At 42.0% G+C, this 13,465-nt stretch overlaps 1 protein-coding gene across 2 annotated transcripts in view; it reads right to left on the minus strand.

Moving 5' to 3' along the window:
* Nucleotides 1-666: 666 nt before the first annotated feature.
* The window catches only part of SATB2 (SATB homeobox 2), a 387,952-nt gene continuing 375,153 nt past the window's right edge, over nucleotides 667-13,465 (minus strand). The window contains exon 12 of one of the 2 annotated variants that reach the window (XM_078680507.1): nucleotides 667-1,633. In XM_078680507.1, coding sequence (XP_078536633.1) covers nucleotides 1,172-1,633 — 462 coding nt within the window. In that variant the 3' untranslated portion in view covers nucleotides 667-1,171. The remainder of the gene's footprint in view (nucleotides 1,634-13,465) is intronic. The other variant, XM_078680508.1, reaches the window with a different exon arrangement.

Raw genomic sequence — 13,465 nt, forward strand, 5'->3', positions numbered from 1 at the left:
GTCGGGGGATGGAATTCTATTTTTGACATGGGATGAAATCACAGACCTTGCCCTGAAGGACCAACTGGTCCAGCGCTCTGACATCCGTTTTTGTCCTGGAGGAACACCGCGTGGAATGTTTGCAGTATCTGTATCTTGCACGAAGCTTGTTGCATACTGTGGAGTTAAAACGCTAAATTCAGCAGTGTCAAAAATGACACACCAGAATAGCACATTATATTCAAAATGCACAGGCCTTATATTTCCACTGCAAAAAAAAATACAGACTTCGAGCCGCTGCAAAATGTATCAATATTCTATGCAAAATTTGGTATAAAATGGCAAGTGCTACTTATTTGAGATATGTGCATAACTGTGCAAGGCTGGTTTAAGAATTGCCCCAGACTTACACCAATCTGCAAGATAACCAAGGCAGGGCTTAAGAAAACCAACAGTTTAACAGCGTCTTGAGCTTTCAATTTTGAATTTGATGTCATTTTTTGGCAGTGTTGACATTTTTAAATACATACCTCATAAAATTATACCCATCCAGCCACCACAGAGGAAGCCATTTAACAAAAAAAAAAATAACCATGGCTAAACATAGAAAATAAATAGGAATCCAAAAATAAGTCACCACACCCTGAGAGTGCAGGCCGCCCATCAGGAAAAAGGCAAAACAGCAACTCACCCTGAAGTGGTTTTTTAATACGTTTGCACAAGTCCGCAATTCTTTTGTTTTTTAATGATCTCGTTTCACAGTCTGTACTTTGAGACGGAAAAAAGGTCTCTGATCCATGCAAGTGTAATTACATATTTATATATAGTATATGTCATATATACTCGTTTATATATACATATTGTACTATATATATGGCGTCCTTCATTGGTTCCAGAGGTCTCTGCAGTCTGTGACTTTTTTCACTAAATGTCCACTCTGTAAGTGCAAGATGAAAAATAAAGAACTGCATTTTCCCGGGGGGAGTATGTTTTTTCCAAGTCAAATGCAAGAGTAACACTTCTGTGTCTTTGTCAAGGCATTATCCAGCCCAGCCGTGATAAATCACCATAGTCCACTGGCCTTTTTGCGCGCCTGAAAAACATTGACTTCCTTTCTTACCCTAAAATGACTTTTTTTTTTACAAAAACAATATTAATAATCATGGTTGGCCCCAAAAGTACTGCTGTCGCGTTATCTCTGGTCGGCCTCAGAGGGTGTGGCCTGGCTTTTGTCAGGGTGTTCCTCACTGGGTGCCACCGAGTACATTTCCTCAGAGCCCTCTTCGCTCTCATTCTCCTCTGACTCCATCAGCAGTTCATCATCCTTGTACTCAGCCACATCCACAGCGGTGCCTTGGTGCTCTTTCAGTTTACCGTGATGCTTGACGTGGTAGCGTTGGTTCTGGAAGAACTTGATGATGGTATGCTTGGGCAGATCCAACTGAGCGGACAGGGTGTGGATCGCTTCCTGGTCTGGGTAGAGGCCCACATCATGGATAAAGCTCTGAAGGATGGCCAGAGCTTCCAGGGAGATCTTGGTCCGGGAGCGGGGCTTTTTGGCGAGGCTGTCATCGGCAGGCGTTGGCTGGGGTGGTGCCTCTTCCCGTGGCGGCGTGGTCTCCTTGGCTGGCTGCGACTGTTGTGGATGGTGAACCTTCAGAAAAAACAAGGAAAGATTTTAAGTCTACTAACAAAGAAAATTAATCCATCTAAGAATAATGGTCATCACATTTAATAAAAGATCAGTTACCACTAAACCAAAGAAATATATATGTATGAATTGAAGGAGGTCCAAAACTAAAGATTACTTTTATGATCAACGAAAGGCTCCGGCGCAGGAAGCTGAATCTAGAAGCAATTTCCGTGAAAATACCAGCTCCAACAAGACAAGGGGTTCATCGGCAATAGGCTCTAGCTAAAGAGGGGTTTCATTAAGAGGAAGGCTACAGATAATAAATGATGTAATTCAGGCATAGGTTCCTAGTTATTACTTATTTTCTTTACGGAGGATGTAGATGAATACAAGGTAATTAATGGGATTATAGAGCTAACAACTAGTTAGAGTAACGCTCTCCGGATAGATATCAGTTTTATTAAAGGGATAGGAACAGTTTCAGCGTACGGTACCTACAGGTATAGGTGCACTCCACTTAATGTTAGTTTCATAGAGCGAGCCTTCAGCTAAAGACACATTACATTAAAGGGAAGCTCCAGCTAAAGAAAGGTTAGGCTTCAGGTAAAGAAGTGTCTTATTGACAAAGGGCATTAGCTAAAGTGCATCTAACCTGAAGAGACCTACCGGCCAATATTCTTGCAATAGGATTTACACAATATATACCTGCATTACGAGAAGCCTCTTAATGCCAATGTGGCCAGTAACAACAGTTAGCAGCCCCTTCGGAATTATAACTTTTTCCCTTTCACACTGAGATTTCAGATGATGAAAACAGTCAAAATCTCCCAGTGAAAGCATAGGGACATATGAGGAAGAATTATCATGGGATTTGGACCCAGAATTAATGATTCCTCCATTGATTCTGCATTTCTTAGTGATCTCTGAGGGCCCAACTCAAAATGAGCCGAAATGTCCCCATCTTGGATTTAACAAAACCACTGGTATTGGTAACTCAGGGGATGGGGAACAGCCAGCCCATGTTCCACAGCACTCATAATGAGGGCCTGTGTGTTGAAATAACTACTTTCTATCTAATGCCCCTGTGCGAACGCTTTCAGGGAATACCATAAGGAAAGAAATTGTACATCCGGCCCCTGAAATCTGCTATTGTGCTCATTATGTAACACGCCATTTGGGTGAAAATATAATTTGTGTTATTTTCAGCAGATTATTCTCCCCCACCCCCTCCTTTGAACTCTCATGTCTAGTTTTGCTATTCAATCAGTATTAGTGCTGAACAGATACCTAAGGCAATACAAGATAACTATGTTTAGGTTTGAAGGGTAATCACCCCTAAATAAAAGGTGTTCTGTAGCTATTGCCAACAATATGTATCTTATAGGGCATGAAAACCTATTTGATGAAAAGTAAATAGGTTTGACCATGGCCGCCAGCCTTTCGGCTCTCCCAGTGCTTGGTCTGTCATGGTTTTTGCAAAACTTTATTTCTAAGAAAGATGCCAAACTCTAGTCAACCCAAAACAACTATGGCTAAAAACAAAAATATTTTTGGAAGTTTTAAAAAAGCACAAATTGCTGTTGTAGTTCCTGGCAGTTTAAGGGAATTGGTTTGCATGTGTATACACCTTGTGATAGGACATAATTTTATGTTATGTTATGTTATGATGATTTGTAGAGCACACGGCTGCCCCGGCACTGAAAACAGAGAACTGCACAACTTATAACAAACAGGACAACTTATAACGGAGGGAAGAGGAATGTTTTCACAGCTTTGCGGAAAGGCAGATAGGACTTTATATAGCGGATGGAAATGGGGAGCGCATAATTCCATCTGTTACAGTGAATATATGGTAATGGCTGAAGAGGGCTGACCCATTGCCCCATTCTGTAAGCCGAAGTGAGAGTAAGAAAAACGACAAGGACTCAATAACAGACCAATGGATGGAGAGGTCTGCCTAAAAGTCTTTATAGCTATAGCCTGCATATAATTTTTTTTTTAAGTTAAATGTCTTTGCTAACACCTGGTCTAACCAGCAATGGCAGAGCCATTAGGCCTGAGGATGGCTACCAGCCCCTTTTGCTATTCTCGATGCTTTGTCGGTTTGTCATGATTTTTGTAGAGCTTTACGGTTGGAAAAGGTGCATGGCTCAGGTCAAACTAAAATAAGACATTGGTTTAAAGCAAAATATTTTGCTCACAAAAAGGACACATGGCCATAGTAACCCCTGGCACCTAAGGGAGCTACTTTTTGTGTGGATGTACTGTAGTGGGCATAAGAAAAACATGAATGACACAATAACAAGCCAAAGTATGAAGCCGGGAGGCCGAAAGCCACGATAAGAAGCACATTATGCATATAATGACGGACCTAAAAATGGTATGATAAATACGAACAAGGCCTTGTGAGGAAGGATGATTTCCAAGAAAAAAAATTTTTTTTCTTTTTCGAAGAAATTAGGTAGTACTGCTTCTTCAACATTAGCACTTTGTATCCCTCAGTCGCCAAGAAAATGCACACACCTAGAAAACCTCCTTGCCGTGCCTGCCGCACTCTTATTTATCTGAGAAACAAGCATGAATTATTAACAAATCAAAAGGTGCCTACGCTGTGGGAAGGGATATAAAACATTTTGAACATATTTAGAAGTCGACCTTTTGATTTCAAAATCCTGGGCTTGTCACCACCTGGGAATGTCGCTTTTGAAGCCCTGAAGGCTTTGGAAGTGCCACTTAAAATCATCCCCGGATCAGAAAGGCGCGGGTTATAATGATATCTGGAAACGTTCTCCGCAACTTGGGCTGAATACAGTATTTATGAAGGCTGAGAAAAAAACACATTCTGCTGGAAAATAAAGCTTCACAGAACTGCTGGGGAAGGGAGCATGAAAAACACAATGCTCATAGCCTTACAACTGACAGACCAGTGCTTTACAGACCAGCAGGCTGCACACAGAGGAATGCGCTTCAGTTTTCTTTCTACCGGAAGCGGGTTTCTTCTTTTGACCCTTCATTCCTTTAGTGGCGGCGCTTCACCGCCACCACACAGTATCTATCGAAAGGCAACTTGTCGCAGCCGAAGTCACAAGAGTTTACGCGCCTGCTACAGTGGGTGAGATTTGTTACCTGGCAGAAAACCCCCACAAGCCACCGCGATTGCCGCTGATGGCATGAGTGCCGCGCCCAAAACACACCCAGTGGCACTGTGCTTCTCGGTGCATGTTGTGTAGTGGGGGAATAGGAGGCTTTACCCAGTCTGACTCGGGCTACCTAATGTGTGGCATGAACTACGCCTTGCAGCCCAAGCTATTTACCCAGACAGCAGCAAATGACCCAGAGGGGCAACGATCAGGGCCTTGGCAGGCAGTTGCGGAAGATGGAGGGAGTCAAGCGTCATAGAGAAGTGTGAGGCGTAACGTATCAGAATTTTTTTGAATGCGGGTGCTAGTGAATTCACTGCAGTTTTAATTTGGCATATCTGACTATGCAGGAATGTGTTCCAAACATTAGTGACTACTTGCACTTGCTGTCCTTTTTAATTGTTACCGTTCTGTTTGATAAACTTGTTTTAATGCATAGCTGCTGCTGTCACAGCCTTGCAGATAAATGGTGCTGCAAAAACACTGTTAGCCGTGACCAATTCCCTACTCCTCATTTTATCAACCTTGGTAAGATTTAATATAAAGACCTGAGTCAGGATCATTTAGTTCTGAACCGGTCAATTGAGCACTTATCTCTGCAGCAGGTGCATTTACCCTATCTAAGCGACCACGGGAAGGTGCCACGGTGAATCCAGGTGATTTTTGCATTTTCACATTGAGAAACCCTGTTGATTTATCTAAAGTCTCAAATTATCAACTAGTTTTTTGCAAGTTGCCAAAGCATGACTAGTGAAAATGGGCCTGGTCGAGGCTATAAAGCAGTAGTGGTCGGCAGTAGGAGTTTCGGCAGGGCGGTGACGTGGGCAGGGGAGGGGCAGGGTGGTGGGTAGTAATGTATGGATTATGGAGTTTTACAGGTAAGTAAACATTTAAATAAATAAAACGAATTTTGTTGCGCTCACTGCATCACATTTGGTGATGCAGTACAATTGAAGAATAGTAACAATTTATTGCCTGCTAAAGAACAGTCAGAGTACTGGGGGGATAAAGAGACAGAGAGGTGTTAAGCAGGCAGAGGACCAGCACTGTGCTGAAAGGCATTCCTCATTTGTACACATTATACATTGTTTGTTACTCATTCTCTCCTTGCTTCTTCCTTCCTATGGGATATTGATGGCAGACCCTATGAGTGCCCAAACCTTATTGCAGCACACTTATCCATGCCCAGCCTCAACAGTGGTAATCCTTTGTTTGGATCATTGAGTCTGCCTTCATTGCACAGCTGTCTGCTGACCCACTTCTTCTGACTCTTCAAAATATACATGACAGGTGTTTTGGCTCAGTCCAAGGCAATATTTCCCTCATCTCATGTTATTAGCTGTTTGGTGTATCATTGCTCCTCCTTTGTGGGGAACTATTTTACATCTCAAAAAGAATAACAATGAATCACCAAACGTTATGTTTCTTTCTTTCATGCATTGCATACAAAAAAATCATGTTTTATTTTGTTTTTAATTGCAGTAGGCTATTTTAAAACAAAATGTTTAGTACAGACTCAAAATGCAAGCCAACTCAATTGGCTGTGCCAATGTTTGCTTTTATTCCACTCAAATTATGTCTATGACTTCACACCGCTGCCCTCTTATCCCCTTCCTTACACATCATTGTTTGAAGTGGAAAACATTCAACTAGTGTAGCTCTACTAGCATACAAATACATAGGCAGGCCAGAGAGTAAGTCATTGAACTCTTGTGATGTGTCTAGTGCCATGTTAGTACATCTGTTGAGTACCTGCCACCGATTCGCATATCATAGACATGCTCCTCTGTAAACCCATCATTTGTTATGTTCGTCCCTATGTTTATAAAAGAAAACCCTTAGTAAATAAAATACTACCTTCGTATCTAAGAAGCATTGTAGTACAGTAAAATATGTTGGCCAATGCAGTCATTTCTACTTTTCACCAGGCGGTAGTTATGTACTCAATGGATTACTTCATTGTCTAAGGTTCTGTCCTAGGTTACCAGATTACTCTAGGTCCCCAGGCACACCAGATTGCAGTATAGTTTCTCTTTATTTAAGCCACTTCAGTCCAGAACTTAACAGCAATTAGTCAAGTCAAGGTGAACCAGGACAAGAACTTCCACAATAAACAGAATTGTTAAATGATAGTACAAGACTGGAAAATAGTAGCCCTGATGACATAGATCCCATGTCAAGTGGCAACTTACACAAAACACCTTTCCTGTATTCTGGTTGTTGCGTGATGAGACACCATGGGCTGATCCTATAGGATGGACTTAGAGGAGTTTCATAATATGATAGGGCCATGGTGAGATCAAGAGGAATATTGGGATATGCACGACTCTACGTAACCAGCAGAGAAATCAAGTGGGTCGTCACCGCATGCATCAATAGAGGGTATCGCTGGAGTCCAATTTTGTATGCCTCAAATGAGTAAACCAGTGGAGAAACCATGGAGAAAGAATTGAAAGTCAATGTGAAAACTGGAGACCACACGAGTAGTGTAGGTTGAACTGCCACCAAAATGAGCCTGTTCACTATAGCCCTAACCATGCAGGGGTCTCTAACCTTTTCTGTACTGAGGACTACTTATGTTCAATGAGACGCATTGAGAGCTACTAATATTATTAGTGTTGTATTCTTTCAATTTTTTTATACGTATAATAATTCAACCGAATCAAAAGCTTTTTAATTTAATAAGCTGGGCTGCACATAGGTGAGCTACTTAGAGGTTGCTGGAGAGCTACAGCAGCTCATGAGCTACTGGTTGGAGACCCCTGACGGGCCTAATGCATGCCTCATTTCAATGATGAAATAACTTTTCCATAACTGTATTCCCAAAGTGATGGCCAACATTTTATTACTGTGGCAGTGACGCACAGCCTGACCTCACTTCTAGGCAGCTGCTACTTTGGAGTGAGCAGGGTTGAGCAGGTGGAATATGGTGTGGCTTAACGGCCTGAGCCACCAACTTCAGAGCTGGGGATCCAAGTTCGAGTCTCAGCATCAACATCCTGTGATTCTGAGCAAATCCATTAACACCTTGGCTGCTAGGGAGATTTTCCTGCTGTGCTGAAGACCATTGATTACCATTGTTCATGACGAGCTCAGCTCGTCATGAGCACACGATCAGTGTACTGCATGACGAGCTGAGCTCGTCATGAGCATCGAAAGGGTTAATATCTCTATGCCTATGGACGGGGCCTGGAGGTGATAACGAATGATTAGCCCCACTCTACAAATACGAGTTCAGTACGAGTGTAGTCTCCTAAATTCACGCTGGCTGAGGCTTCTGTGGCAGAGTTTATGCCTAATGTCAGGTGATGGGCCAATTCTAGTTAAATATATTTTTGGCAAAAAATGATCACCCAACAGTAAAATAGTTCATCTGCTTGAGACACCAGGACTCTCCTAGCATCTCAACGCAACACAAATAAATGAGAAATGGTACACAAATATCAATAATCCTTTCCAAGGTCAAGCATGTGTCAGTAGGCCATACTGTATAATTACAAAGATGTAGCAAGGTCCCAATACTAATGTTAACAATTCCAGCCCATGATGCAGAATGAACAATGCTTATTTGTGGGAAATGAAGGCCTGAAACTTATCGGTGGGAACAGCAGGCCCTAAATGTTTCAAATCTGCTTGAATGTGATCTAGAGATTACAAAGTTTGTTAAAAAAATGATGTTTAGGCAAATGCAAGCAAATTTCTTCTTGTGAAAAGAAATGTTTATAATATCTGAGGAAATTAAAGGCTAACCAATTAAAAATTCATATATTCTCCCAGCACCCCTATTTGAGAGGTTGCACATTCTCTTAATAATTAAAATAATTTTTCAGTTATTTTCTCATAGTTTCAATGATTCACACTGATTTCCAAGTGCTCTAAAGAGCACGCCAAGAGTCAATGGTGGGTTACTCTTCTATTTTACTCTCCCTTGAACACTCCCCAGGGTTAGGGAGGAAAGGAAGGATGGAGGGTGGCCTCTAGTCACTTTTTCCAGGCAGATACACTTCCCTGGAGAGGCAGGCAGAAATAAGAAATGCCAATTCACAAAACTGACCACAAACAAGAAGATAAACACTTCCGTAAATGTAACTGGTGTGGTGGATATCTTTTTTAGGTCGAGCATTCGAGACCTCTTGTATATACTTATTATATGTATTTCGTAGGCTCTTGAGATCAGCCCTAGGTCTTGTCTGCTTCCGCATAGGGACTTTTTTTCTGTTCAACTGCCTCTATTTAACTGTCTTGATAGAAAACGACCAGTAGAGGTCCATAGTATTCAAGAATTGCTTTCTGCTTTTTCAACTGCCTCTATTTAACTGTCTTCATAGAAAACGACCAGTAGAGGCCAGTAAAATACCAGAATTGCTTTCTGCTGAGGGACTTTCATTTTCTTTCTGACAACCTCCTCTATTTAACTTTCTTGATAGAAAACGACCACCAGAGGGCAGTAAATTACCAGAATCACTTTAGCATTCTCTAGATTCCATAACATGGAGGGAATGACCCATAGCTGGCAGCTTAGCACTGCCCATCAACAGAATGAAGATGGAGATAATTTGGCTCGGAGCTCTATGTGGTCTGATGGAATGAGTGCCTCCTAGGGGTACAAAAATGTTAGCCCACCTGACGTAAAAAGAGCTCCCACACCTCCTTAAACACATGTGAACGAACATGTAGCTTACAGACTCTCTATTTGTGGACAAGCAGAATAAAATCGTGAACCATTTCTGTGGGGTGGGTACTAGAGGAAAATGCCAATGACAGAGGATACACATTTTGGCCACAATGAGAGCTGTCGGCAGCTCACATTTTTGTACCCTTAGGAGGCACTCATCCCATCAGACCCCCTAGAGCTTCGAGCCACATGATCTCCTTCTTCATTCTGTTGATGGGAAGAGATAGGCTGCAAGGTATGGGTCATTGGGATAATCCTGTTGGGGGTACTTACTCAGGAAGGTGGTTGGATTCACTGAGATAGTGGGATAGGTACATGGTGGGAGGGAAGGACAGCTATTGGGATCGGAATCTGTTGGGGCACAATTGTTGTTCAGTCGATCATGTACCCCGAGAATACTGAGAAATTGTCAATCAAGGAGATGTGGAGCAGTAGTCCACAGATCACTCAAGGTCAGCAGTACAGCCTCAGCATAAAGTAGGATCTTGCATTCGCCCCCCAGGGTGTCAGTGCATCGAATAAGAGTGGACTGTCTAATGGCAGCCACCAAGGGCTCTAACACCAATGAAAACCGGAGAAGGGAGAGCGGGCATCTTTGCCTCATCACACGAAGGATGGGGAAAGTACGAGACAAATGGCCTCCGCAGTCAATCCGCACTTTGGGGGATGTGTAAAGCCATTTAATCTTGGCCATGAACTTGGGGGCCAGTCTGGCCCTGTCCAGTGTATGGAATAGATATACCCACTCCACCCTATTGAACGCCCTCTCAGAGTCCAAAGGCAGAAAGAGATTATTGTCCCCATTATTACAGACATGACAGAGGACGTTGGCCAGGAGGAGCATGTTGTTACAGGAGGAATAACCAGAAATGAAGTCCACCTGAGTATTGTGAATACATTTTGGGAGAATCTGTTTGAGTTGAGTAGTTATGACCTTCACAAGCACCTTCATATCTGCATTAAGAAGCAAGATAGTTCTTTAGCTCACATAACAAGTACGGTATTTATTAGGTTTTAAGATGAGACTAATCAGCACCATGTTGCACTTCAGGTAGGTGCTGGACATCTAGGAATACAACACGTGCATGCATTGCTTGAGGCTTTGGATGTTTGAAGCAGATTACACTTTCACATAAAGTTGTGTATCATTGGCATGTTGGTAAATCTTGATATCTTGATAATATTATCAGTGAGCAGAGCACCAACAGGCTCCATGTGGAGGTTGAAGATGACAGCAGACAGTATAAAACCTTGGGGGAATGTAGTTATTATTTTGGGACTTAGAGATGCCATTACGCTCAATCTCTGTTTTTTCAAGCAGTTAAACTAAAACCAGCAATTAACATGCCCCAAGTAACGTATCAACTTTTCTTTGTATTCTTCTTCTGGTGTTCTATTCTCAGAATATGTAGATAGTAGCTTGGAGATCCCCTTTGGTTTACTGGTGCATACCTTGCATGGCTTTTCCTTGTGTAGCTCGTCACTTAACCGGAAAAGATAAAGTTCTGCTAACCTACAGAATGGTGAGAATGGACAGTAAACAATATAAAAGCCTTGAGAAAGTCCTGCTATTCAGGAGAAAGGCCAATTGTGTAAAAGCCTAATTATGTATTTTTGATTGATTTGCAAAAAACATGCAAGGATCACAAGCAAAGAAAATTCTTTAGTACTGCTAACTCTCTTAATGTTAACATCATAGGGAAAGTGTGACTATTAGGAGACTCGTTTCCCTCTATTAAGTAGTTTTTACATGCAAGCTGCGAGGCATTAAAAAGTGCCTTTCTGATCTCAATGTTGCTGTACTGTGGTAATAAACTAATGTGTCCATGAAATTCACATGAGAAAATTATTCCTTACTGGCTCACAGATTGCAGCTTACCATAACTACACATGGAAACAACTCAGCTATAAATGAAAAGGCGTCTTCAATGTGGTTTTACCTTACGGCACAAAAGTAACCCCTGTAATACTGATTTGTTTTTATTAACTTTTGTTAAAACAATATATACAATGCAAATGTATCTCAACTAATGCTAATAGCTTTTTTGGACTATCACTCTGCCTTATGTGTAATACTTGTGCTGCAATGCCTGAAGGGTTATTTTGCCTTCCCAAATGTACTCTGGATCCTCATACATGTAAGTATTTATCTCACAGACGTGACAGATACAGAAAATAATGGGTTCTGTTTTAACTTTACAATACAGCAGGCTTGTTTTAATGTTTTACAGAGGACTCAAAATTCAAGTCAGACCACTTGGCCATGCTACCGCTTGCTCGTGGTTTATTGTATACATCTGGATATAGGGTACATGTATTCTGGATTGAAAAATAATTTTGCATAAGAAAATGGGACCAAACATGGGTGGTTTACCGTTCTGAGACCACTCTGTGACCCTTTGTGAAATTATGAAAGTACTACTGTGACCCTTGGTCCATCTGCTTTGTTGTTCTGGCTACTCTCCTGCTGCAGGTTTCTCGAACTTCACTCACGCATCCCTCTCACGATCCCTCTTGTGGCATACAGACCACTATGGTGATGGTGGGGTAATGAAACAGCAAAAATATATTTTTGAACCTCTCTGTGCCCCTTATCGTCCTCTTTTTGCTTTACTTCCTTGGTACAGGAATCTCCGATTCCTACTGGTAGATTTCCCCCATGCTTTTCCAGCATCTCCCGCAATTCTTCGTGTGAAACATCCCCTACTGAGATTTAAAAATGTGTGACTACTGTAAGAAGTAGCGTTTGTCTTGGAGACTGGGACCAAAGTCTAACAAGAACTTTGAAAAACAATATAGCCGAAGTTTCCATGCCATCAGCCACACCAAGCTCCACTCCTCAGCTTTCTTTTTAAAATTAAAATTTTCGAAAGTGTAAGTCTAATTATTGAAAGGAACCAAGACTACGACACCCATAGTGCAGCAGATTAGTAATGGAAAGTCCATGACTAGAAGATAGATTCGCTGATGACATGAAGGCATTTGATAACCGTAACTGTAACCAAAGTCTTGGAGTCTGAAACACTGGGGCAAAGATCAGGGAGGCTCCTGGCCCACAGACCCTGAGAAATAGGAGGCAGAGGATTATGAACTGGAGGAATTATCCAGAGGGGAAAAAAGAAACACTAGGACAGGAAGACCAGAAACCAGATCTCTGGGTGCACCACATGAGGAAAATATGTTGGAACCAGTGGCTAAATAACGGTTCCTGGATGATATTCACCCACATCTCATAACAGTACATTTTTTTTGTCGTCACAGTGTTAACAATGCCTTAGATGTGGGTAGCTCCCAAAGGGGGAAATATTCAGCCAAGTTCTGCTTGACTCTGAGTCCAGTTCTTAGGTTGCATAAAAGATCAAAGGTTTGCCACTACGAGGTATAATCCGGGACCACAAAATGGTAGATTGTGCCTTAATTGCCTGCCTGGCCCAAACCACCACTGAGAAAATCCCAGTAGCGAAAATTCATGAAGAAAAGACCATCATGAATGGGTTTGGTCATGATCTCCCAACATCCAACTATCCTACGAAGCACCACCATGCAAATGTATCACTTTAAAACTAGTCCCCCACAGAAGCTAGGGGCAATAAAAGGCCAAATGACCTCTTCACCCAGAGTGTCAGTTAGGAAAGCCCCCATAGAAGACCAAAGCTTTCGACATGGATTGTTGAGAGGTCAATACATGAAAACCCCTGTGTTCAGACTGAAACATGGAAATGACATGTCCTCTTATCTGAAAAATAGGAGATTTTTAATTTTGTTGGCCTTATCTAGAAGCGGCCTCTCTTCCATGGAATTACCACATGTGGTATTACTGCATGTGGTAATATTGTAGCCAGTATGATCAATGCTGGGTCGGTAGCTAACACACAGGTAGCATTATTGATGGGAGAATCTATGTTCAACCCCTAAATGTCCCAATGGAATGTGGCAGATCACGCAGAAATCATTGTTGCTGGCACAGTTTCCACATGTGAATCCATATTTGTGGGCATTGTTGCAGGGAAAGTTCTTCCAGGTTTGACAAGGTGTTTT

The sequence above is a fragment of the Lissotriton helveticus genome, chromosome 3_1, assembly GCF_964261635.1.
Source record: "Lissotriton helveticus chromosome 3_1, aLisHel1.1, whole genome shotgun sequence".
Taxonomy (NCBI): domain Eukaryota; kingdom Metazoa; phylum Chordata; class Amphibia; order Caudata; family Salamandridae; genus Lissotriton; species Lissotriton helveticus.